Below are 27515 nucleotides of genomic sequence, written 5' to 3'. Positions count from 1 at the left end.
ATTTCTTGTTTGTGAATATGTTCATAAATGTGTTCAGATTTATTATTCAACTTCTACACACTGAATTACTTCCAATGTAGAGTAATTAAGAAATAGCTATTTAGGATGTTTACCAAAATTAAACATATTTCTTTGAACAACACAACACTAAAGTAAAAAGGGTCAAAATAGCTTTTTAGAAAATTACTGAAAACTGAAACAAGTTGTTTTATTGCTGATGATCACACGTCTACTTTTCCTTTGTGTGTCTGACTTTAAAATGTTGCTTCAGTGAATCTACAGCAGTAGTAGGTGAAACGAGAGCAAACGTTTACCTTCAGGAAGGTGGTGTTGGTCGGGTCCAGTTTGGAGTTACACTCGACCTTAAAGACAAAACAGCAGGTTGAGCTGACTAAGCCAGATAACAAGAACAATCACATCTTTTTGCATGCTTTCTGATGACTTCATCAGGCAACATAACATAAATGTCCACACATTTACAGATAACATTCAAGTACAATCACGTTTATTTAGATACAGGGAAATTCAGAGTGTTTTACTAAAAACGTAATAACACACAAAAATATATTGTTGAAAGGCGTTCCTTTACTCTCAGGCAAAATAAGTGAGCTACTGTTTTTATAGTAGTGGTTTGCATGGCCTCACTGGTTACGTCAAAAATTGTTGCAGAATACAGAGCCGGGGGCCAAAAGTCACACTAGCAAGATTGGTGACACCATGATCAGTATGTTTCCCAAACTATGTAATTTTCTGCACACATACCAAATACAGTAACACTTAAAAGAGATTAACAAGATAACACAAGACAACACAAGATAACACTGGCTTCTTAGAGTTAACTCTTTCCCCCATAAAGTTGACATTGGATGACCTCCACTGTACCTTTATGATGAGTTTTGAAACCTCAGTATAAATCAATAAAAACATGGTTTGATGACCATTAGAACAGATTCTGGATTTTTCCTGTACAGGTAAGCTGTATAGGCAGAGCTCACCCTCTTCTGACTGAGCAAATGTGACGGATTGTCATGGTCCTGGGTCGGTGACTTTTTGTACTTTTACTTTTGATAGTTTTATGTATTATGACTGTTGTGTTTTAGTTTCCCAGGGTTTAGTTTGTGCTCCCTCTGTTTGGTGTCATCCCTGCCTGTGTATTACCTCTAGTGTAGTCAGGTCTCTGTGTTTAGCCCAAGTCTCTGAGTCTGTGTCTTTGCATGTGTGTGTGTGTTTTTCCTGTTTTACTTTGAAGGTCCGTGTGTGATCTCAGTATGTTCAGTTTACGTTTCCCCTGTCCCGTCATGTCTGATTACTCCCAGCTGTGCCCGCCTTCTGTGTCTCATTCCCTCGTTATCCTTCTCTGTATTTAAACCTGTCTGCCTCTGTTAGTTGCTGGTTTGTCTGCGTGTCTTCCTCTGTTGTCGCTGGTTGTCTCTCCATGTCTCCTGCATCTCCATGTGTCTCTAGGTTTCAGGTTTGTTTTCTATGCTTAGTTTTCCCAGTTTAGGTTTTACTCAGTTCTGTTTTTGCCACCCTCGCCTTTGTTTGAGCACGCTCCTTTAATAAAGCTTCCTCACCTCAGTTGTGCTGCATCTTGGGTCCTTTAATAATTCCATACGGCTCGCCTCGTGAACCGTGACACAGATATTATCAAACTTACCCCTAATCCAAAGGGAAAAGAGTTAAACTTCTCATCTCTTACAAGGGTACATGTCATGTACCATTTAACCAGTTATGCCTAATATACTGCATATGCTGCGGAGACTTCCATACGGGTTTTACTGTGTCACTTTTAGCTTGGATTATATTTTTTAATTCCTCAGATCTGTTTGGCTATATTGCTTGGTTTTCTTTTTGGGGCTCTGCTGTTGTTCATGTCCATGTGATTGGCCATATTATGCCAAACCTTACATATGAACACACTCAAAGGTTGATTGGGGAAATGTGAGCTGACAGTGAGTTCATAACTAACATCCACCGTTGGCCTATCTTAATGAAGATATTCTAATTCTATTGATTTTAGACTTCAGTGCAAGAATCAAGTCTAAGATCTAAAAATGCAAATTGCAGTGAGCAAGCAACAGCTATAAAGCCAAATGAAACTGCTTGCTATAATTAAAAAAGACACGACACACCTTAAACTACTAACCCATATAGAGTGCTGGCGTGCTTTCAACACACACTGAAACACTTGCTATAGATGGAAAACTTTCAACTCCAAGATAAACAGTGTCAGGACTTTATCAGAGATGGTGAATGTATAGTCCATATATGGAGACGACCCAGATACTGCAGTATGCTGCAGAGATGACTCACTCCAGCAGGATAAGATTCATCCGCAGTGTGTGCACACACAGATGTGCACAGAAACACAAACGATGCCTAACTGCTCACATGTGGACATGCAAAAGCACATTCAGGGCATCACACAGAAACCAACGAGAACATGCTTTTGCTCTCTGCTGCATTTAATCTTTAATCCTTTACACAGATTCCAAAAATACATTTTTGGTAATCTTGACAAAATAAACACGTATAACTGTGAGATGAATGCACATCTGCACTTTTTTGAATAAAATAAGAATTTTTCTTAAAAAATTTTTTAGACAAGCTTCATCTGCTGATACAAAACTGCATATCAATTACAAATTATTTGCACAGCTACAACAAAACAGTTGCAAATTAGTTGCAGGAAATGCAAATGTGACTCTTATAAATATGCATCTCTCCATATTCCACTCACTCTGCATTAACAGAATAGAATGGAATAGAAATAGCCTTTATTGCCTTTATTGCAAAATTGCCAGGCAGATGGAGCATGCAAATTAGTAAGTAAAGGGAAATATGTATAAGAATATGTACAAAATGTGCCGTATATTTATGCTTAAAAAAAGGAAGAAAGAAAAGCGTAAAGTAAGTGGAGCATACTCAGCAGCCTCAGCTGGTCATATCAGCAGATATGAAATATTAATATGACCTCCATCTGTCACATCCAATAAATTAACCTCTGTTCACATCTCTCACTTCCTCGCTTCCCTTCCCTCCATCCCTGCTTCCATCTCTCCATCCTTCTATCTTTTCAAGAGGTTTTATAACAACAACATCACTCTCCCTGCATCTCGTTCTCCATCTCACAGAGGATGGAGTGATTTGATATCAATTTGAACAGGCGGCAGATTAACTGGTGCAGAAGCACACATATCTGGGCCACTTCAGACAGCCCCAGAGCGAGAACGAGGCCATCTGGCCTCTGGAGAACACGTACACAAATAGACACACACACCTATAGTACACCTATAGTAATGCAGACAGGCAGGGGAGAAGGAGGCTTGTAGAGACGTCTCTGCTGGCTGACCTGTTTCTTTATTCACGAATGAGCACAGAGTGAGAACAAAATACTGAACAGAGTGAGAACAGGTGGAGGAAGAAGGAGGGGAGGGTCTGCTGGTAAGCTAATTTTTATTTACTCTGACAAACTGAGTCAGCTCTGTGGGGAATTTATAGAAGCAACATAAAGACGAAAAGAAACTGATGAAGCACGGCTACTACATGATGAGACAAAAAGGTCACAGACTAATTCCAAGTCCCCTCAAAATAGTCATACAAGCCTAAGTGATCCCACTCTGCACATTTTCTCAAAGATAAGTTCATTAAGTGAGAAATGTTTAAAACCTGCAGAGACTTATCCACTGAATCTTCAGCTTTAATGAGCGTTTAGGGGTTTCAGCTACTTATTCAGCTGTTATTAAAGTGCTTTAATGGTAACAGAGTAGAGGTTCTGGTACTAGTGGTTTAAGGCCATTTGGGGTGTGACCAATATAAAACCTGTGCGGGATCATGTTTGGTACCTAAACAGGGAGAGAGTTTTTGTTAAATACCCTGATGAATGCATTGGTCAAGCATTACAGTTGTTTTTATGGAGCTTTAGTGCATTCATGGTGGCCTTATTGGTGGCATCAGACAGACACAGTTAGTGATTAACACGTGAGCATTTAGCAACTAAAGAACCAGATCTTTCTCTAAGGAGCTGGTGGAGACCAAAAGCGAAGCTAAAAGAGCGTAAACTAGACTAATGTTTGTCACATTGCCAGAAACATTGGTCGGAATAAATGTAAAGTTTTGATGTTTTGCAAGTAGGAAAGAGAAGATTTTGATCAGTGTAGCTATCCAAGTAATGAATATAAAATATGAATCCAACTGAAAGATTTTTTGTTTGTCTTAACTGGCTTTAGACAAACAGAAAGAAAAAGAACAATGACTCACCACTCCTTCCTCTGCAGGCGCATTGTCTCCAACAACCAACATCACAGGACACCTAGAGGCCATCAGTATTCTTTGTGAACATCTTAAAAATTTTAAGCATTGACATGATTTTGCTAATTATCACTTACAGCACACGTAACTCTCTCAGATTAAATATATGTCTGTTGTTCTGCTGTCGGGTCCAGACTACATGTTTGAAGATGCCTTTTACAAGAGAATCTTTTACATTATATTATCTAATCTTTTATAGCTGTTTATAATATCATGTGACTGTATTTACTCAACACAAGAAACTCATTATTCTAACAGCTGGTCAGCTGATTCCAGTGGTGTGTCAGTCTGTCCAAAATTAACAAAAATAAAAGCTTTAACCTCCACTAAACCTTAGATAACACTGTGCTGTGATGGCACATCTGAAGACTTACTTCAGGGTCTTGGCGTTAAGCACTGTCCCACTGCGGTTCATCTCCAAGTCCCTCCGACTGAAAGGGGCAAGACAAGATAGACGAGTTTAAAAAAAAAAACGCTGCGTGTTTATGTTTGTTGTTACGTTTATTATTCATATTACATATATTTATATGACTTAAAAATACACTGAGTTTGAGCTTCCACCTGTTGTACATGTTCCAGAAAAGCTGCAGGTTGAAGTGATTGATGTTGTTGTTGATCTGCTGCCTGTAGCTCTGCACCAGCTCTGTGTTGCTCACCAGCTCCTCCTGCACAGAAATACAGCTGTGGTCACTAGTACTCGCAGTTATACAAGAATAAATAATCAGTCGAATTGGATGATGACAAAATTACTTTATTAAAATTGTTTTTTTGGGTTTTTTTGTGCTGCTCTGTGAGGTTTAGCCCCCACTGAACTGGTGCTGAATGCAAACCCTAACCGTACCTGTACCTTTGGTAATCCGAATACTTGATGTTTGTTTTCAGTGTTATGATGAAATTGTTCCCCAAAGTTTTGTCAATCAAGGAACAAAGAAAACCATAATTGCTTCTTAGAATGAGGAACCTGTTATTAAACTTCAAAGAGTTACAGTAAACATATTTTCTTCCTGTTTTCCCGTCATGCTTGAACAATAACTGTAACTGTAATTTTTTTGGACAATTACAATGTTTTTTCCCTGGCATAAACAGTTTTTGAAGAGAGCAAAAATCTCATATTCTAATGGGGTTTGGATTAGGGTTAGGTTTCTATGGTTTTCACCTGCAATGACTTTGACCTCAGAAACTTAAGCACACTGGAAATTAAACAACATTATGTTTAAAGGTGAGTTTACCTGGCTGAAAAGATGTGGCAGCACCGTATCCGGCAGAGCGCTGGTCAGACCTGACAGCTAAGGGAAACAGAGTTATTGCAATGAGAAATATAAAAGGCATACGTAGGCTGATAAATGTGAAAATGGATGGATTAATGGATGGACACAGTATAGGAGAGGTACCTTGGTAGCAGCCCAGTCAATCCATCCCTTGCCATTGGGGTCGATGTTGAGCAGAACCAAACCCTCTACCAGCTCAGGGAAGATCAGCTGAGCGTAAAAGACAATAGAATCTTTTTGCACACCTAAATGGAAATGCTATTGTTGTTTCATAAATAACAATGAATAACTTTTGACTTACAGCAAATTTGGCCAGAATATAAGCTCCAGCTCCAACACCGATTCCAACGATGCTCTTGAATCTAAACAAGATCAATGAGACAAATAAGGATGCAATGGTTTAAATAATTCATATGTGTGGATACCACAAGTATTGCTGCAGTGCCTACATGACAGAAAACTACTGTAGGACACACAGATGGGAAATTTATACGTGCAAAGAACAAGTGTTCTATATCTCAGACATGAAAGGTACTGTAGGCTCAGACTAAAATTATATCCAGCTGGCAACATCTGATATTTTCTAGTCCTATAAATTAATTTTCTACAGTTGTCATTAAATGAACTGAAAATGCATGACACTCGTTTTCATGTGAGGTGATTTTGTGTAGAACACAAATGGGAGCAGAAACATTTTTCTCTGATTTTGAACAATTTAACATGAAAATACAAGAAAAATACAGAATTTTTGTAAATTCAAAGCACAGAGCACCCACCCAAAGTGCTCCACAACAGTGGGCAGCATGCCAGCCAGCTGGTCCATGGTGGGGTACTGGTACCTATGGAGAGAAAGTAATGACTCATTTCACTCGAAACAATTTAAAAATCTATCAGATTCAGAACTCAGATGAGTTATTCCCAACATTTTTCTTTCAAATGTCAACCACCCGTTATGCTGTGTAAATGGGCGCTGTTTAAAGTGAAAGTAATTATATAGAGTTCTATGTGCAGGATCTGGACGGTTCAGTGACGTCTCTGTTCCCCTCAGTTAATGGTTCTAGATAATGGCACTATCTGCACTCATGTTTAAACAGATTATGCACTATCATTGATGACCATTGATGAATGAAATTACCCTTTTTGTCTTTCTGTTTGTTGTGATTCCTATTAAGGAAACTGCTTAATAGGAATCACAAGTTTGAATAATAATAATTTTTGGACTGACCAGCTCATAATAAGACTTTTCAAATGTAAAACCATTACACCCCCATAAATAAATACAATAAAACTAGATAATAAAATTATTCTATAGTATAATCAATAAAGGGAATATCACAATTTAAGAAATTAATTCAATTAATGATTTAAGGCATAAAAACCTATACAACTTCTCAGTTTGTAAATGACTCCACTAAACACGAGATAATTAATCAGGGAAGAATAAATAATTCTCCATTCATTAGATGTGTTTTTTGTACCCTTGTGGGAACTGTGATGCTCCAGTCTGCTGTCCCGGGGCATCGACGTGGCACACCACAAAATGCTTGGTGATCTCCTGCATGTCTTCATTACTGAAGAAAGTGTTGAAGCACAGCTTGTCTGTAGGAGAGTGAGGAAATAAGCAGAGGTAGCACGGGGTGAGAGGACGGAGGGCTGGGAGCAGAGGAACGTGATCACATTGAATGTGCACCACACTCTGAGAGGATCTTGAAGGTGGCCATCTGTGCAGCTCATCCTCTGCCAGCAAGGAAAGGCAAAGTCTCCTTCTAGCAAATCTGACACACAGCTTTTATTCACCTTTGTTTCTAACTGAACTGATGAATTTCTTTATTTTAATGTGGTTTTTACACTTTACAAAATGGTCTGAAAATGATCTTCAAATGTCACTGATGCTTGGTGATGAGAAAACAGTGAGAATAGCCAAGGGCTGCGTGGAGATGCTGCATATGCAGTAGTGGGACATTCATTGCACAAAAAAGAGAGGATCCATATTCTTTTCTTGGAAGGAATGTCTGATTTATTTCCAGGGTCACGGAGGATTTCCCTCACTGTAGAGCTCTATTTCCTGAACCACCACAGAGAACATTAAATTCTGAAATAGCTTCATGTATAAAAGATGTCAGTTCTCTTATGCCCTCCTCCCACCGGCTCTGCAGTTGGCCTATTTTCTGCTCATGTGTGTCAGACTCAGTGAAGCCATGCAGCAACATTGTTTCCTCCTTGGGCTCTGCCTGAGCAATGCTAATTAAACTGACCAATTAACAAGACAACTAGGCTAGAGATGAAAATCAGGGGAGGGGAGCTGGACGCTCTGACTTTGCCGCAGTGCCGGCTTGCGGGCAATAATATGAATGCTACGTGACCACTGACGTGAGAAGTTTCTCATCACCAACACGCTGAATCACCGCTCAGCTCTTTCACATTATACTCCTACTGACTCCGTGACCTACTTTCTCCCTCTGTACTTTCTTTATCTGCCTCTCGTTCTTCCTCTCCTTTTATTTCCCATGCCCTGCATCCTGTACAATTAGATGCACACTTTGTTTTCTTTCCTAACAATTTCTACTCCGTGACCTGATTTCTACTTCTTAAATGAGCCCTTCTCTCCCTCGGCCTCTCTCTCTTTTTGCTGCACTCCTAATCTCTTTATCTTTATTTCACTTTCTATTTTTTCCCAGCCCCCTCCTGTTCTCTTGTTCTCTCTTGATCTGTGTTTTTAATAGAGGGAACTGGCAGATTGCTGTGCCATCTGCTGATTGGGAGTCATTTTAATGGAACAATAAGCCCCCCACCAATTTTTCTTTATGCTTTCTATTTTTTACTGTGACTCCTTTCATCCCTCGCTCTTGCTCCATCCTATGTGATTGTGTGCTGCAGTCAACTGATTTAGTGACTAGCTGTGAATACTAATAGCCCTGTGGTTCTGCTGCAGCAGCAGAACATTTTCTATATGCATAATATTTGTGTGTACTTTTTTCTGGAGTGAGTGGATTTACGTGGGTTTTTTTCACCACCTGAGACAGACTGATGCAGAAAAATGTAGTCAGATATTTGCAGTCATACATATATCACCTCCGCTTCCTCTCATACCATCCTAATTCACCCCACCCTCCTTATCCCACCTCCACCCATCAAAGCAGCACCGCAGTGCCGCTGGCGCCGCCTCGCCTCCCTCTGCAGGATGTCCATGTTTTTCTGACCTACATTTCATCGATGCCTCTCAGCATCTCAATTTAAGACAAATGCTTTGGTTTTTTTCATTGTTTTTATTTTTACCCCACCTATGTATATGCCTCATTAAATTAAATTAAGTGCAGCAGTGCCTTTGCTCAATGATGGGAGTGTCATGACAGCATCCAGCTCTTGGTGCATGGAATGAAAATCAAGTCGCGATGATATGTTATCTAATGATGACAACATATTTTCTTGTCAAAGATAATTAATCTTGTCAAGCACCAAATGCACACAGCTTTTTAAGTAATTTAATGGTTTTTATTTGTTTCTGTGAGAAGATGAAGTCTTTGCTGTGCTAGTTTTAGAGGAAACCTTTATATTGGTGATTGGAAATGACTGAAGGAGCTTTGAATGAGTCCCTCTTCAAATTAATCCTTAATTATGTTGTACTGGACTCTGGTGCAGTGACTCAGTACATCGTCTGTCAGAAACACAGAGACACTTTCATGTTCATGCCAAGTTTCTTCTGATTGGCTGGTTCTTGTAAACAGCAGGTTTGAACATTAGTTGTGGGCTTCTCCTGTGTTCATGGCGAGAGCTGACATCATGGAGAGCCAAGACTATAAAAAACTGTCAGCATGATTCACAAATATTTGACCATGGTTACGATGACCGTCCACCACTGAAATAGTATACATGCCCCAAACTGCTGACTCTAAGTCATTGATTACAACGTAAAATGTTCATTTCATGTAATCTGGTCAAAAGACATTTTCTTGAATGGGACACATTCAGTTTATATCAAGCTGATTTCTTTAATAATTTTTTTAAAGAAATTAATTAATAAAAATCTAATCCAATACACGTGCTTCTTTTAAATGTGACTCAGGCTGAAAAAGTGTGTGTTTGTGTGTGTATGTGTGTGTGAGCGTGCAAAGTAAAGGTAGAAAGCCAATTATCACCTTTGATAAGTGCAGAAACAGGAGCATCTGTTAAGACACCAACACAATACTCACGGTTCAGTCCCACATCGTGGTAGGTGAGGATAGCGGGCTTGTTTCCCTTGGGCGCCCCTCGGATCACCACATGCAGCATCCCATAAGGGGTCTCAACATCATGTTCCTGTGAAATACACAAAAGCAGACATTTACCTGGTGGTTCGCACATAGTCGCCAAACAACTCCTTCGAGGGTGCAGATGTCCTCATTAATCCGTTATCGCAAGAGTTTCCCTTTGTGCGCCAGCACACATTAAACACTCATAATTTCACCTTCTTTTTGTTGAACTTGCTCTTTTCTCATTAACAGCCAGTTCACACTACGCTCCTCATTAATCTTCCATGACAGAAGCAAGTGCAGCGATAATTAGTGGATAATCCTACAGATGATCTATTGGACGTTAATTTACTTAGAAGGTCGTGTTTTAAATAATTCAACAGTCAGTGGCTTTCAAGGTCTAGAGTCCAGACTCTGATGGACTATTTTAAAAAGCAGGAATATGAAATATGAAAACAATTTCAGTATCAGTGGCTAACTACTGTTTAGAAATTGCAAAAACAACTAAAATAATTCAGCTGCAAATTGTGTGGAGACTTTCAGTAAAAGTCATGACACCCTTTGGACTGACTGACAAACTGTCATCCAGTCTTACACCAGTGGGAGACACCATGTGTGGTTCTTGTGAGTTTGAGGCTCCAACTCTGAAAACAGCTCAACGGTCTCTAAACTGGAAACTGTCACTTCTGATGAGGGTTAAGCTAATCTTCATAACCTTTGTACACCTTTGGTAACACTTTAAAATAAAACCACTGCTAATACAGAAACAGAAACTGATGCTTAAAAAGAGTAAATGCTGATATTTTTTTCTATATGTTTATTTTATTTTGGCAGAAAACAATGTTTAAAAATAAACTGTCAAACTCTCTGTTTCACATTCAGAATAAGAAACATGACAGATGAATATTAGCGATCCATATCTGTGATTTGGGCTGATCTATGTTAGCTTTATTGTTTGCATTTATATTTTTGTTGGAATGTTGATATGTTTACCTCGAGGGAAAAATAATATGTCATATAAATAAACACCTTGAGCCGATGCTGATGTATATCTGCGCATCCCGACTTACATCGAAATAATGCAGAATCTACTAGAGATGCTCTTTTATTATTGTTGTTATTAATAATAAACAATAATCGTTATTTGTATGCAAAAAGACTCGCACGAATGCTTAGTATAAAATCCTTGGCAATTTAAAAGCTCCAAATATGCAAATATGGAAAAAAAAATCATATTTCAGAGAATATGAGTCCTGTGTTTTTTACCGATGTGACATCATCAAATAACTTATGTGTGCAAATGTGTCGAGTTATGACCCACATTTTGTCAGCATCTGCTGACCACAAAAAGCCAAACTCAAAATGGAGGCAGGAAAAATGAGAAACCATCAACTGCGCAACTAATACACACACACACACACACTCTTCACACAGCAGAGTGATGCTTTGGGATTATTATGCCAGGTTCAGGCGGTAAACTGCACTGAAGCCTTTATTGATGCTGCTCCCACTCTGGTCTATATTTTCCACTCTGAAGCAAACACACGCTGACAGGCTGCCATTACTGTCCTCCCCTCAGCATCCGTTCACACCTTAAACTGTTCAGATGCAGAGAAACAACTGCCTTAAATTCTCTGTCAGCCTGCTGCTGTCAATCTGCAGCATCTCCGACGCCCTGCCTGCTTCTTCTAAAATAACACACAATCATTGTGGAGTTATTTAAATAACTCCCAAATGACTCACAGTGCAGAAATACAGCAGTGCCACGGATGCAGCCAAGTGACAAAATTCCACATAATCCTCTCTTCTAGCAGCAAATAGTCATGCAGCCAACAGCTAGGAGTTAATCCGGCCGGATTATCTCTCTATTATTTCAGCGTTAACATCAGTGTTATCTGCAATCAGCATTCTAATTTGAGGCAGTTACTGCATCAGAGGCTTTGTTTGCAGTCTGTTGTAGTGACATTACACAGACACATGAGCTCCTCAGATAATTGCGATATCTTTAAGAGAGAATCCAAGCTTCCAACAATAACCGTCTGTGCAGCAACATGACAAAAGCGAATTATGTTATTTCGTTTGTATTACAAAACTAGGTGAACAGAAAGAGAAGGCTGCCTAGCCTGACCTGTCTCCCCAATGTGATGTTTGTGTATTGTATGTACGGTCGGCAAGGTCTGTCATCTCGGTTGTGGGCAAAAGACCTGCAACTGACAAATAAAGGCTATCTCATCTCATCATCTCATCCCAAGTATGCACCAACCTTACTCGTCTGCTTCAAGGTTGCATAAATGACACTGCAGAAGGATTAACACTTGCCCCACACGCCCTCGTCTGCAGAGGTATGCGCATCAGAGCATTGCACAGAATCTGTGTTAGTGCGCTTAAGTGTGTCAGTGGGCCAGAGTCAGAGCAGCCCATCAACTGACACTGACGCTGCAGTTTCAGCTGAATACAAAACAGCAGCACACAGCAGTACACAGAAAACACGCTGCTTTTATCTCCTGCAGCAACACCTGCGTTCTATATGATTCAGAATAAACAGAAGCATCACAAAATGAACTGGCAAAGAGCAGGAAAAGCAGTGTTTGTGGTGTTGATGACACTCAGGATTGGTCCTGATCAGTCACTCACCCCGTCCCAACACTCAGGCATGGCTCCCTCTCAAGTCTACGCTCAGCTGATGAAGAAGAAGAGGAGGGTGCAGACAGGCAAGCGAGCAGCCAGACCTCTCCTGTGTTACGGGACTAGGTCCTGGTGAGGGTGGTCTGCAGGACGAAGGGTTGGCTAGTGGATGCTGCAGAGTCTTTGTCTGCTTTGCTGCGCTCCCAGCCACGCTCTTAAACAAGGAGCTGGAGCCGCCCTCCCCACTCCCACTCTCTCTCTCTGACATTCTGCAGGCACCCGAGGCAGGCCGGAGACAATTGGCTCACCGTGCTGCCTCCCCTCCCCTGGATTGGTCCGCTGGCCTGTGAGTCTTCTGTGGCTCTCGCATCAGCACCACTGCTCTACTTTTGATCTTGTTTTGCTTTGCTGTTTTTCTCAGCAACCAGTTACCTTTGAGCCTTTTCCTCTTCATGAATTATAGAAAACGTTTTGTTAAAAGCCTTTACTGTGTGCCAGACTGGACATGGCATTTAATGTGGTGATGAGATTGATTATTATGCAGTTAAAGGATATCATAAAAAGCCAAAAGGAGAAAACTGAGCTTTTGACTCACAGAGATTACTTGTACCTGATTGAGCTGAGTATAGCTGAGTATGTGAGACTTTGTTCATGTTTAATCTGAGCTTCAGACACCAACCTTTGGGGCAAGCAACAAGCAAAACTCAGTGTATGTTTGCATTCCTGGAAGTTAAGTACCAGCGAGGAGCATTTAACTAGACAGAGGTTTACAGCAAAGGAGTCACATGGGCCAAAGAATGAGTGGTGAGTGAGCCACATGAAGCCAAAGAGGTCAGACATTTAGGTACTGACAGGTATTGAACTGGTAAAGACAATGTACACAGAGTACAGCGAGCAATCAGTGGCAACACCTCAGCGTGTGTTGCAGATGATATACATCAGCAGGATAAAGTAGCATAGCACAAAAAAGCAACATGATGGGAATAGATAAGAAAATTAAAGTATCCCAAGAGAGGGCGCCACATACAAAGCTTGCTTAACATCTAAAAGACTGTAAGACGTCCTCACTCAAAGCTGGCAGCAAAAAGTAAGGTGAGCACCTGTGTTTTCCCTCCACCTTCATTTCTCTGGTCAACAACAACATTTTTCTGTGGGGGTCAAGCAAGACTCGCCATCACTATCAGACACCGTGCAGCTACAGTAGGAGAAATATTTATTTAATGCCCTGCTGAATTTGTAAGCTTGCTCACCACTAAGAAATAAAGAGACTCTGATTTTCATGGTCATTGCATTTTGCTATAGAAAATCTGTGGAGGCAGCTGAAGCTTCAAGTTAGCAAGCGGCAGCCAAGGAACGAGACGTGTGCGGACCTGGTGGCTGCTGTGCTCGCCAACAAGGGTTTCTTCACCAAGTACTAAGTCATGTTTTCCTTGGGGATCAAATACTCATTTAATTGTAAACAAATCAGTTTATAGCTTTTATTTGATGTGCTTTTCTGGAGTTTTTGTTGATATTCTATCTCTGTCAATTAAATTGAAACTACAATAAAAAATTATTTGTAAGTGAGCAAATTTACAAATTCAGCAGAGAACAAAATAATTGTTTCCCTCACTTTATGATGGGGCATACAGCTGGGACAGGGTGATGATCTGAGGGCAGAGACATAGGCCTGGGTTGTTTTTAAGCACAATAAATTAAGGTACACTGAGTTTAAACTCAATGCACAACAGTATTGATACTGTAATCGTGTGCTTGTGTATCATAAAACTCAGCTACAATAATACAGCCATCTGCCCAGCATGGTGTGGCAGATTTGGGTCATGGACAAAGACTCTCTGAGGGTGTCCTGTGCTGTCTGGCCCTGGGACACTGTCAGCAGAATATTTGGATCCTGCGAGCTGCAGTTTTAGGTCTCTGTGGATGAAGTGTGGTGTCCTGCTGTGAGAGCTTGCCGGAGCTCAGAGTAGCTTTTGTTATAGATGGAATCGTGCATGCTCAGCAACATTGCTGAAGTACGTGTGGTACGTGTCGAAGTCACATCCACATGAATGTTAGTACCTGATGTTTCCCTGCAGGGTATTGCTCTGTAACAGGATCGTTGGTGTTATCAGTCTTTATCTTTAATGAATAATACTGTGTACAGTTGCTGTATTTCTCTATTTTGAGGGAAGCATGCTAAGGTGGAGAGAGCGAGGGATACGTGCATGTTCTCATGGCTGGGATGGTGTCTGAGTGACTATCGAGCTGGCTGCAGACCCTCCCCCTCTTCTCTCTGCGCTCTCATTTAGCAGCCCTGCATTTAGTCCTGTCTCTCAGTTCTCCCTCTTTCCTCTCCCTTTCTGCCTTCTTTTCTTTCCCACTCTATCCCCCTTTCCTGTTGAGAGAGAGCGCTCGACATGCTGACTTAGTAACTGTAAACACCACTCTTTGCTTTCCCATCCTTTCTCTTTTACTTTGTCCCCCCTTTCCCTTCCTGCTGGAGATTAACTCTCTCCCTGCTGAGTCTGCATCATGCTGTCTGCGTTAAACATACAGTCTCTGCCATCAAGCTTTCGAGGAGCAGCAATGGGAAAATCAACGCAGAAACGGATTCAAACGCAGGAATGAAATACAATATGTTGCTCATTAAATGTCAAACATTTTTATCTCAGCAGCAATTCGTAGGCCCACGCAAGCACAACTATTCTGATTCCTCACGTCTTTTTTCAGATCATAATTTAAATTTGGTGCTGATCTATAATCATCTGAATGTCTATGAGCATTTCTACCAAAAATTTCACAATAAACTGATGTTTTCACATCATGTGATGAATGTAAATTTTAACCCAGTCAGTTCTTATACGCCTATATTAGGTCTACAGTCAATCAGTCTGCCAGCTTTAGAGGAAAAGAAAAAAAATTTTTTTAATACAAAACATATAAATCATGATGTTTTTGTACACTTACTTTTAGTACCTCGACCTAACCAAAGAGTGAGTGAACATGAAAAAAGCCTCAAAGGGAACAGAAAGAAAATGTTACCAACTGGGATTAAACCTCAGTCCTCTGGAAGAAAATGTTCCTTTTACCAACAGCTAGAAGAATTTTTATGATGCAATCTTTTATTTGTAAAGAGAACAACAGCTTATTCACACCGTAGCCCGATAGACCAAAATAACGTTTTGAAATTTCCGTCCCTTTAATACGAGCAGCTTTACTGTGTGACTACAGACGCAGTGTCCACTGTTAGTTTGTGTGCAAAAATAAAAATGGCACATTGTGATTTCACAGCAGCCTACGCACTGTAATTGTTTCTTGGACAAAAAGGAGTAGATGCCCGCTGATATTTTGTTTACTATTAAAACCATAATCTGCATTTGTACATAAATGACAGTAATTTAAATCCCAGTGACTCTTCCCTACAATTCTAAAGTCTGCTTTTGGCACATTTCAGGAATCTCTCATCCGGCAAAGCTTTGTTCGATACTCTGATCAAACCAACTGCACATTTTCACAAATTCAGCAGAGATTTTTTTAGCTCATCGTCCATCTCCAAACACCTTACGATCGTAAAATTAGAACTGTTGATGAAGAGATGGTGTTTATTTATGGCTGTAGATTCCTGGGTTACTGCTGATCACTGGTTATATTAAAATACAGTAGCTCAAACAGCTGCAAAACCTATTTCCCCAGCACGGAGATGCTGAATTCTATAAGGCAAAACCACAAATATGTGTCTCTGAGTCTTCTATCAAAAGTTACAGCTAACTCTAAGGATTCAGTAATACTAGCTGTACCTCTTAACATGTTCACTCTGAAACTGGAGAAAAGGAGTTCAAATGTTTGCTGCGTATAAACAGATTGAAGCAACATTATTTTATTTCACTTGGATATTAGATGCTTTAAACTGTTTTGGGCATTTGCAGTGGAGGGATAGTGGATATATTGGACAGTGAATACAGAGCTGCCAGGCAGGAGGAAAAGAGGAAGATGACAGATAAGATTGATAAATGTAGTGAGAAGCAGAGGGTTGGTGAGACAGTCCTGTCCCCTAAAGGGAGCAGCACAAAGAACAAGAAGAGGCGCAAGAAGTTCTGAACATCTGTATATTTTGTCTTTTGTGAAACCGTGCACAGTTATCGCTTGAGAAAAAAAAGATCTCACTGCGACAGCCTGTTTAAATAAAGCTTTTAAGCTCCTTTTACTCAGGGAATAATTAACTAAGCTTATTTAAAACAACATGTGTATTAGCAGTGTTTCTGCAGTCAGAGCTGTGAATGTGAAAGACTTGGGGTTTTGTAATTAGAGTCAGCCCATCAGCTGCCACTATGTGCCTCCATTACATTAATGAGCGCTGTAATTAAACAATATAATGCAGATCGTTTGCATTATGCAAACAAATCGCAAAGGGATGCAAAACTACTACAAAAAAACACAAAAAGAAACCCAACAACAGCACAAAAGCAGCCATAAAATGACTTTAAACAGTTAAAACGTGAACCGACAAGGATCCAAACAGACCACAAAAACACTAAACCACAAAACGAGATGCCAAAGAACTGCAACAAGTTTTTCTGCCCCACATCTACTGCGTGTAGTGGGTCGAGGCCTTTCCTGGCTTGCTCTACTTCGGGGCTTTCCTTTTGATCTTAGATGCTGAATTCTGTCACTCATATTTTTGTTGAAGTCAAACTGTTTTATAACAAACTGTAAAGTCCTTTAAAAATCATTTTCATCTTTAGATCACACACATGTTCATACAGTCCAGTATCAATGCTGATGTTTTAAAAATAATGACGTACTTTGTGTCACCACTAGAAAGCTGTGTGAGAGCTCCTTTATCAGTTGAGCAATCACGATGGATCATGGAGGAAGTAGTAAAAACTTTCCCTACCCTACCCATCGTACACAGACTTTCACAGAAATCGCACATCACGTGGAAAAGAATGACTTTTATAAGTGAGGCAGAAACCTTTAAAATGCAGCGTTATCATCTGAAGCATCAGGTGGAAGTGTAAAGCAGACGTGTTCTGTGAAACGTCTGACGCTCAGCACACGTTTGATTAAAATAAACCAGCAGAGGTGAAGTGTGAAGCTCCACTCAAGGCTTATTCACCAGATTATGTAACAGTTCATGAAGGTTTATTCAGGTGTTATTAGCTAATTAGCTGGGTCCAGTTAAAAATCATGGCCCAGCAACTCATAGTCAAGTTGATGACAAAGTCGTTTTTGCTGTGAAAAGCCCTCGTTGTGAGTTTGTTTTATTGATTTATTGTTGGCTCTGTTGTAATTCTAGCTTTTGCTTCCCTCCTGTGTTTTAATGTGTATTCTCTGAGTCTCAATGGGACTACATGTATAAATAAAAGTTTAATTAAACGTTCCGGGAATGATAATACTTCAAATGTGATGCAGGTCATAAAATGTGCAAATTTAGATAACAGCAGTTATTCTATATGTTGCAAATAAAAGACATTTGTTTACTTGATGTTTGTGACACTGTGATGCCTCTTTATGGTCAGCTCTGTGTTCTATGTACCAAGTAGCCAAAATGTAACTTATATATTCAAGGCCACATTTTAAGAGCTAAACTACTCAGCTAAACCAAGTCAGCACCAATGACACAAATATTTAAGAGCAAAGGTTGCACAAGGAAGCAGGCTGAGTTGAAGGAGGATAAGATATTCTTTGCTGATCCCCATATGGAAACTCATTTACTGAATTAGGAGCAATTAGCAGCTATCATAAGGTGTCAGGGGACCAACTCCAACCTGCAAGCCTTGGTCCAGGGAGAATTAATCAGTGCCAGTATATAGAGAACACACACAGAAGGGTCCCACTCTGGCCTGCATTCAAACCTAGTGCTAACTACTGAGCTATTGCACTGGCCATAAGGACAGAGAGGGTGTTGAGACTAGTAGTTAAACATATGCCATTTTATGACCAGTAGTCAATGTAGTAAATTAGGTTAACAGATGTAGGCCATATATTATCCTTTAGTTCTGATGGTGTGCTATGTATGTAGTTTAGTCTCTATTATACTCTTGAATAAAAGAAACATAATCATTTTGTAGTTCATTAGATAAAGTGTGCATTACTCTGTATCCTTGATCAGCTGTGAATGTCTTACACTGTTTTCTTGAAATGTTTTATTGCTGAATCATGTGAAGTAGACTAGGTGTCTGGGCAGAAGAGATAAAACCACATTCCTTAACCCCCTTCCTACTTCACACAGAAAGACAGGGAGGCAAGGTCAGGAGCCAGGCTCGCTAAGAATTAGAAAACATGTGAAGATGCAGCTTTTATGACAAGGAGGGGGGCTGTTACTAGCTATAAAAGTCTGTGAAAGTTGCTACCATTTTGAGACATGCTGTTGACCCTCTGCAAGCATCTCTCCCGTCCGGACGCTGTAATGCTCTGATTGTTGAATTGTATGGAAATAAATGATTGTTGATTGAGCATTTATACACCGAGTATTGTCCTTCCTTCAGCCCAAAGATTAAAAGAATTGGGAGATTTCAACAAGGGTTAGCTTGAAAAGTTTTACAAGCAGCAGTGTGTTTGAGTGTGGATTTACAGTACTTAGCAGGATTAGGAGAAAAAGATCAGTCCAAGCAAGAAGCACACTACATCGCCAGATGTAGCTTCTAAGTAGTTCCAATACTGCTCAATATACATTTGATTTTTTTCAATATTTAGCAATATATTGGTGCCAGTGTCCAGAAGGCACTTCCATACTTCATTGTCATCTCCCTCTTGAAGGGATCATTTGATTCAGGAAGACATCACTGTTTACCCAAGTAAGCTGACACAAAGTAATAACAAAGAAAGATGAAAAGGCCACAAAACACATGATAAAAAAGGTAACGGAGAGAGAAAGTCGAGCTTCCTCTCTCACACATCTACTCATACCTTCCAGTCACCTGGTGGCATCAGCTGTTCACAGCTATCCTGCAGAGAGAGACAAGCAGACATAACAGACAGAGAGAGAGAGAAAGAATTAAAACTGGAAGAAGAAGTAGTCTGAAGTCACACAAAGAAATATTCCTCACACATGCACTGTTGGAACTGAAGAGCAGCACAGACTGTGCACTGTAGGTCCAAACCACAGACACACAACAACACAGTTTCCCAGAGGCGCGTCAGCAGTACAGCACACAAAATGCACTGTACTGTCTGTGACTTTTACAGTCATTATGGTAATTTCTGTGACTCTAAATATACATGTGTTTTTACACAACAGTCCGAATGGATTCAACAGAGGGCAAGACAACCTGAAGCTGCAAATCAGCACAGTGTTTAACTCCTCTCTGCAGTCACCTGTTTCTGCATTCATCTGGTTATTGCTTAATAACTTCTTGATAGATAGAATTATTATATCATTAAAACTGTATGCGGAAATAACTGAATTAATCTTCAAGAACTGTGTAAAATTACAGAACCGGATAAAACCACAGCTTTGATTTCGTGGTTATCGTGCTTCTTCTTTATGAATGTACCATTTTGGATGCCCAATTTGATATTTTACATACAACGTAAATGTTGCTTATTGAGAAAGAAAGAGGGAAACAATAAACTGAAGACGCCTGCGTCCACACACACAGGACAGTGCTGCAGAGAGCAGTAAAAATCAGCAGAATCTGAAATGCAGGCTTTCTTTCCAGCACTGACTATTTTTCATTTTGATTCCTGAGCCACAGTATACTTGATGCAATGCAATACTAGATAAACACTGATAAAAAAGTGTTCTTACTTTACATCTAGTTAATAGTTTGCAGTCTATCAAACGTCTGCGTGTGCGGTTAGTGCTGTAATGTGCATTCCCATTCAACAAAGATGATTTATTAAAGCGCATGTGGGAAACTGGGAACAAATCCGCAGTAAGAAAAGAAAAAGTGATGGAGAATGGTGATTTTTTTAAAAAAAAGAAGTAAACAGCCAGATCCCCTTGACAGGAGCCACTTCAGCAGCGTGTGCAGCTGTAACGCTGAGGTAAATGATCGAGGCATAAAAATAACACTTTTGTCGTCTGGCCTCAGCGGTGAAATGAGTCACGTCCTCTGGGCCAGTCTGACACCTTCACTGCCAAAAATAAAAAAAATCAAATCAAATTCAGAGACTGATTGATGACAAGCTGGTTTGAGTCAACGTGACAGCTGTGACAGTCAAAGCGTTCCAGCTCTGCCAGACAAATTATTAATCAGACAGTCGATATTTTTTAATCTTGCACGAGGGGCTCACTTTTTAGGGAACCTGGTCTCGACTGACAGTTGAAAGGATGGGCTCACCTTTTCTAAAGTCTTAAAACAACGCTCACACGTGCACTGAGACACGGTTTGAGATTTCAATCAAGTGACTCTCATCCAGAGTAAAATTTAATTTAAAAAGTACTTGCTGCTGAAGTTATGGTAACACATGTACAGGTTTAAGTCGACAATACAAAATATTAAGCAGAATATAATATTAATATCCATTAAAAAAATCATCCCAGGATATGATGCTACTTTAAAAAAAAAAAAACACTTTTGATATTAAAGTGATATTTTTTATATTCCTGATGGTAACAAGTTAAAATGACATTTCAAGCTCAAAAAACGGCGAGTATCATAAAACATACTGTTAATGGTATGTTAATTAACATTATGTTAATGGTAGAAAACTAAAATGCTATTATGATGGTATACGAACTAATAAAAGTAAGTAAATATGTCCAAACAGACAATATTTTTTGATATTACAGTGAAACCACTGTTTTAATGGACAACCCAACAACTACTGATCCGGCTCCATAAAAGTAACATAAGAAAATCAATCTTTTTGGTGTTTATTGGGGTCTGGGCCATAGAGGCAGCGACCTAGGCAGAGATTGTGCCACCCTCAGCCCTCAGCATGTGTTAGGTCTGCCCCGGGATCTCCTCCCATTCCCTAAACACCTCACCAAGGAAGCATCCAGGTGGGGTTCTAGTCATGTCTGACCTACCTCCACTGGCAGCGTCCAATCTAGAGACATACATATTAACTGGAAAGCACGCTATATCAGAAAGGGAATAGCTATTTAAATGTACATTTTTAGCCATTTATTAAGGAATTTTTACTTTTTTAAATTTCATAATGATGTCATTAGTATCACACACGTGCACAGTTTTAAATACAGGCAGACACTTGATTTATGTCCCACAGTATCCCACAGTTCATCACGTTTCAGTGCTCAGCTAAACTGATGTTTGTTTTAAGACACAAATAAACACAGTGAGCCCATCGTTTGAGAGCAGATGTATTTATAAAAAGCTTTTTTCTTTTCTGTCATAAATAAATGCATCCTAATGTGTAATAAAATAACACATGATTAGGAGTAACATTTAAAAGGATTTTGTTGCCATTTGTCATGACAACGGTGACTTCACCCATCCTAACCTGTGTTATTTTGGAATGTATCACTTATTCTTGCTCTGCTGCTTTTGGAAAGCTTAAAGCAGAGCAGGAACATCTGGAAATCCGGTAAAAAAAAAAAAAAGTGAGTGCATGCACATGAGGTTAGACACCAATCAGAACATCACACAGATGGTCTTCACACTGCTTTGTTATTAAACATGCACAGTTTGAGTCTTAGGTTGTGAGTTTATATGAGGGATTCTGGAAACATTTCTGAAAGAAAATATGACAACATTAAAAATGGAATCTGCACATATGCATAGTCAAAAGAAAAAGTGCTGGAATAAGGGATGATAGAAGTTTAAGTAATTAGTAATGAATACTGAAAAAAAGGAAAGGAGTGGCACTCAGAGTCAGATCAGGGACACACCTAAAAAGAAAGAAAGATGTCACTAAAAACAGCGGGACCTGAAGTTGCCCAGCAGAACAGAATGAGCTAACTGTGTGGTTGTTAGAGAAGGTGAAGGTGTGAGGGTGACACAGAAACGTAAAGGGCAACTTCGGTCCCCGCAGATTTCATGCATTGTTCTCAGATGGAAAATGTTAGTGATGATAGTACGGTGGTCGGACCAGCAGGTGGCACTCTTCTCTTTCTTATTACTCCCATCCCCAGCAGAGTAGGGGATGTGCTGCATCTCAGTTCAGGGAAAAGGAAGATCACAAACACACTGCTCATGGAAACCAATAGGGATGAACTCTTAGAGATGGTGTAAGGCTTCCTTTACTGCAGGTGATCCCCACAGACTGTGTACTCTGTAAGGCTGCATAGTGACGCTGTTGTGGAGATGTTGTGGTTCTTTGCCGGCATCTCTGACTCGCTGTCAGTAGCTGGTTTAGTGAATGTTTGCCTTCATTTTTAGGGGTTTTCTTTTCTTCCCCGCCAGATATTTTTGTTGAAATGCAGGACTACGTATAATTAATCAGGTAGAGAAAGATCTGAGGAATGATGTGATAAAGTCTGATCTTAGAACGGAGAGGGGAAACAATGTTGTCATTGAGGCAACAAGTATAAAGCAGCATAAATAATACTCTACAAGATAGTAGGCCTAGTCACAGGTTTGTGTGTTGCAAGTGGTTTTATAGATTATATATAAGAGTAAGATATGGGGATTTTATTGTGAAAGTATTTGACGTATAAAGGAAAATATGCACTGCAAACCAAACATGTTTCTTCTGCAGCTGTTAACACATTTAAAATATTTAACATTTAAGAATAAAACATTGAAAAATAAAATTGGAAGTCTAAAAAATTACATTTGATCAGAGTTAAAGGCTAATTTGCAAAGCTGTGGTAGTTTCCAGGTCGGTTGTTTTTTTGACACATTTTTTACTTTTTTCTTGTAATATGATTATATTGATATATGATATAATATTTTTATGTGATATAACAAACTACGTATGGTAACAACGCTTCAGTTTTATTGTTTATTCATTTGGTGAAAGAGAAAAAACTGATGCACGGTCATTGGACTTAGTTTTTGTTTGTTTATAGAGTTTGACTCTGAATCTGACAAGAAGTTTACAATGTGTCACTACAACTGTCATGCTAGCTACTGTCATGCTAATACTGATACTAAATGCTACATTCTTCTATAGTGACAATGACAATTTGCTGATGACACCCAGTTATATCTCTCTTGCAAACCTGATTCCTCCCTCCCACCTTCTTCCCTTACAGAATGTCTATCCGAGTTAAAATCCTGGTTTAGCTCTAATTTTCTAAAGCTCAATGAGGATAAAACTGAGATCCTCCTTATTGGCACCAAATCCAACCTTTTGAAGGCAAACCATTTCTCACTCACCATCGATAACTCCACAGTTTTCCCTTCTCCTCAGGTTAAGAGCCTTGGTGTCATCCTAGACAGTTCACTTTCCTATAAATCTCACATCAATAATCTCACCCGTTCTGCCTACTTCCATCTACGTAACATTAATAGATTGCTTCCTTCTCTTTCCACCCAGTCTACATCCATTCTTGTCCATAGTCTTGTTACCTCCCGTATTGACCACTGCAATTCTCTTTTGCATGGTCTCCCCCAAAAATCCCTCCATAAGCTTCAACTGGTTCAGAACTCTGCTGCTCGCATTATCACCAGAACCCCCTCCTACCAGCACATCACCTGTTCTTCAGGAACTTCACTGGCTCCCTGTGAAATTCCGGATAATTTTCAAACTTCTTCTGCTCACCTTCAAGGCCATTCATAACCTCGCTCCTCCTTACCTTTCTGACCTGTTAACCACCACCTGTTCTGCCCGTTCACTTTTTTCTTCTTCTTCTATCCAGCTTGCTGTACCTTCCTTCCGCCTCACCACCATGGGAAGCAGAGCTTTCAGCTGCTCTGCTCCCAGGCTGTGGAACTCTCTGCCCCCAGAAATAAGAAACATTGGTTCTCTCCCCCAGTTTAAATCCCAACTCAAAACTCATCTGTTCAAATCTGCATATTCACTGTGAATCCACTGTTTGTTCATTTTATCTTGTGCTTTTATTTTATTGTTCTTATTCTGCCATTGTTTTACTAAGTGTTTTATCCTATTGTAAAGTGTCCTTGGGTGACTTGAAAGGCGCTCATAAATAAAATTTATTATTTTTATTATTATTATTATAATTTAACACAATTTATGTTTAAAAAAATATCATAACCATAATTACCGGTGCCAAAAATGGCAAATATCTTTACATAAACCTTTACTTGTGTTGAGATTTTTGAATTTAAAACTAAATATTGTGAACAATTTACTGATCTTATTACTTAAGTGAGATTTTCTACACAGGAACTGTTTTTTACCATAATTGCTCCCGACTTTGTCATCCACCTTAGAATATTAAACATCTACTTTAGTGTCTAGTCTAGTGTGTGTTTGAATCAGTGTACTAGTGATCAGATGTTTCTACTTGTTATGGTAGTTACCGGGAGGACCCCGCTGGTCCGACGGCGGGTCTGGCGGAGCCAGTGCCGTGCGAAGACATGCCAGCGGTGAGTGGAGCGACTGGGGGGAGGGGGGTTGTTAAGAGGCGCGGGGGCGGTGGGGCCCTGGAGCCCCCCTGATGCCTCCTCTCCTTTATCCTGCTGTGTTGTGAAACAAGCATAACAAGGTGGTTACTGGGAAACATCTGGGGAAGACATAGCAGCAACATACAGTCAACATGAAAACATGCTAATCATTCATGGTTTATTTCTAATACGCTTAGAAATGAGCTCCAGGGGTGTCAAACATCAAACATAAGGTTCACAGGCCTGATCTAAATTCATATACGCTGCATGTTTTTGTCCCTCGATGGGTAAAAACTGTAAACCTTAAAGTGAATGTGCGGGAAAAATCCCACAACTCTGACTATCTATGTGTTTTGGACATTTTCAGAAGGATCTTTTACTTCTCTACTAAGACCGAGTTTATTAATATTAATTACTTTAAATCAAATTAGAATGAACCGGCATTTATATTGTGACTTACCAACAAAGCACCACTGGGCTGTAAATCAGGCCAGTGAAAAATAATGAGTTTGACACGCCTGCTCGAAGCCTTTAAATGTCCAAGGAAGGAGATTTCTTGCGTAACTTAATTGCTTTGTTTCTGTTCCAGTGTCATCCCAAAAGGTCAGGCTGAAGATCTGTGGCCTTCCTTTTATTGAGGAACAAGTTGTGGGCAGAGACCTGCTGGAGTAGACTGTCCACATGCAACTCAAAACCAGGACCATGCTGGATTCATATCACAAGGGAAGCTTCAGAGCGGAAAAGTGTGTCTCAGCTTTTAGACATACTAGATGTCATGTTAGAATGAATTATTATTACAGGTTATATGATATAATAAGACATAAGTAACATTTTGTGCGATGTCCTTTTAGCCTTAGTACCCCTAAAATCTAAACTAATTCAAATTTCAAGCACTAGTAAGTTAGTGTACAAAAATCTTTTATTTGTTATGAGGCTTTTAGTGTGAAACAACAGCTGTTGTTGTTTTTTCCTTGGCTTGTGGTTATTCATGTCGCAGCAATATTATATTATGCTGAGAAAAAGAAAGCATAATGCTGCCACCACCGCGCTTCACTATAGGGACGTATTAGTTAGAGAACCTTCTAAGTTTTTTCTACCATTTAAATGCACCACTGTTAGTTTATTTCTAGTTTTAAAAGCTTAGACACATGAAAATCTTACAGTTTCTGTTTCGCTGGATTTTAGGACGTCTCCGCTGTCCCCATATGAACTGAATGCAGCATTAGTCCGACATGCCTTACGACGAGTTTACCAGTGTTTGGTTCCAGAAGGTAATCACTCAGTAACCGCTCTTAAAGGTCACTAACATGCTACTGCAAACACCGGAGCAACAGACTTTGAAAGAGCTGGGGGGGATAAAAGTGTGAGTGTGTCTGGGGTGAAGTGCTCTTCGACTGAACGATAACTTGAGTCGTGCAGACACGTAGCTTGATCGATGGCTCCGTTATTTACAAGCAGAGAGTCGTAATGAGCAGGGCTAACAACCTTTAGCTGATCAATGGCAGAATTAGTCGTTCATATTGATGCGTGGCATGTTGTGCTCCTTCAAATAAGCTACTGAGACAAAAAAGACCTACTCTATATACTAGATGTCTTATTTCTGACGCACTGGTAAAGTGAGTCACGCCTAATGTGGTTTTATTTGCCGCCTCTCTGATTCCTCCAGCACAAATAAGAGGCCTGTCTGAAGCACAGGACTTGTCCACATGTATTTATGCTTGTTTTCGTGTTCTTCTGGGTTTGATTGATGTTGTTGCCAATTTGTTTCTATGATGATCACAACAGCTTTGTCACAATTGCCCAATCAGGGTGCGCAATCAATTTTCTTTCTCTGAACTTGCCCTGCTGTATTGGCTCAAGCATCCTTCTTCTCTTTTCTTTCTTCTCCATTAACACAAAGTCACTTCACCAGGAAATTGCTCATATCTGGCCTCTTCAAGTAACTTTTTCATTTGGTATTGTCTATACCATTTTTATCATTACTGCAATGAGAGGCATTCAAGCGCCCCTGACTCAGCCACAACTTGTACCTGTTGCTTATTTAATGGATAAGTGGACTGGAATAAGTGGCTCTTATGTAACCACCTACTGCCTATTCGCTGTTTTTCACTCTATGTCCTGCACCGCTCCCTCTCTCTCTCTTACCCTCCTCTTAAATGAGCTTTCATCTTCTCACAGTGCTGCTATCAAAGAGTCATGGTTGGATGGAGTTCATTAATTTCCTCCTCCACTGGTAAACAAGCTCATTGTCTAATTATAAGTCATCACAGCTAATGAGCACAAACATCTCCGTTATAATATGCCAAGAGTTTCTGAGGATGTCGTCCTGCACACGCTAATCAGCTACAAGACAGGAAGGTTAATGGCAACAAAGAGAACGCACGGTAAATAAACAGGTCGACTAACCATGTCTGAGTCCACTCCTCTCTGCTCCGGCAGCAGGGGCTTCTCCTCCGTGAACTGCTGCTCCTTCATCCCCGCCATCCTGGACAGCAACCTGCAATCACCATGGCAACACGCAGAAAAAGACACATCTAAGGTTACGCTCGCATTTCATCACACAGAGCACGCTGTGGAGCTGACCTTAAAACAACAGTTAAAATAAAACAATCATTCGCATCTCTGTGAGAAGACGGCAGCGGTGACGTCCTTCACCGGATGATTTCAGAAATCTGGGAGGA

At 40.0% G+C, this 27515-nt stretch overlaps 1 protein-coding gene across 5 annotated transcripts in view; it reads right to left on the bottom strand.

Annotated features, from left to right (window-relative positions):
- Positions 1 to 27515, bottom strand: part of ndrg4 (NDRG family member 4) — a 68156-nt gene that overhangs the window by 5291 nt on the left and 35350 nt on the right. For 2 of the 5 annotated variants that reach the window (XM_080876701.1, XM_080876702.1), the window contains exons 2-14: positions 27241 to 27331; positions 24751 to 24909; positions 19322 to 19360; positions 9770 to 9875; positions 7058 to 7178; positions 6356 to 6418; positions 5881 to 5941; positions 5703 to 5789; positions 5541 to 5597; positions 4873 to 4976; positions 4686 to 4742; positions 4261 to 4312; positions 315 to 362 (exon numbers count right to left, since the gene is read on the bottom strand). In XM_080876701.1, the coding sequence (XP_080732827.1) occupies positions 315 to 362; positions 4261 to 4312; positions 4686 to 4742; positions 4873 to 4976; positions 5541 to 5597; positions 5703 to 5789; positions 5881 to 5941; positions 6356 to 6418; positions 7058 to 7178; positions 9770 to 9875; positions 19322 to 19360; positions 24751 to 24909; positions 27241 to 27318 (1032 nt within the window). In that variant the 5' untranslated portion in view covers positions 27319 to 27331. Of the gene's footprint in view, positions 1 to 314; positions 363 to 4260; positions 4313 to 4685; positions 4743 to 4872; positions 4977 to 5540; positions 5598 to 5702; positions 5790 to 5880; positions 5942 to 6355; positions 6419 to 7057; positions 7179 to 9769; positions 9876 to 12442; positions 12631 to 19321; positions 19361 to 24750; positions 24910 to 27240; positions 27332 to 27515 lie in introns of those variants that run through there. The other 3 variants (XM_080876704.1, XM_080876705.1, XM_080876703.1) reach the window with 2 other exon arrangements.

The sequence above is a fragment of the Rhamphochromis sp. 'chilingali' genome (genome assembly GCF_963969265.1).
Source record: "Rhamphochromis sp. 'chilingali' genome assembly, chromosome: 2".
Lineage (NCBI taxonomy): Eukaryota > Metazoa > Chordata > Actinopteri > Cichliformes > Cichlidae > Rhamphochromis > Rhamphochromis sp. 'chilingali'.
The sequence above is the reverse complement of the archived record's forward strand: the minus strand, read 5'-3'. Positions and strand labels throughout refer to the sequence as shown.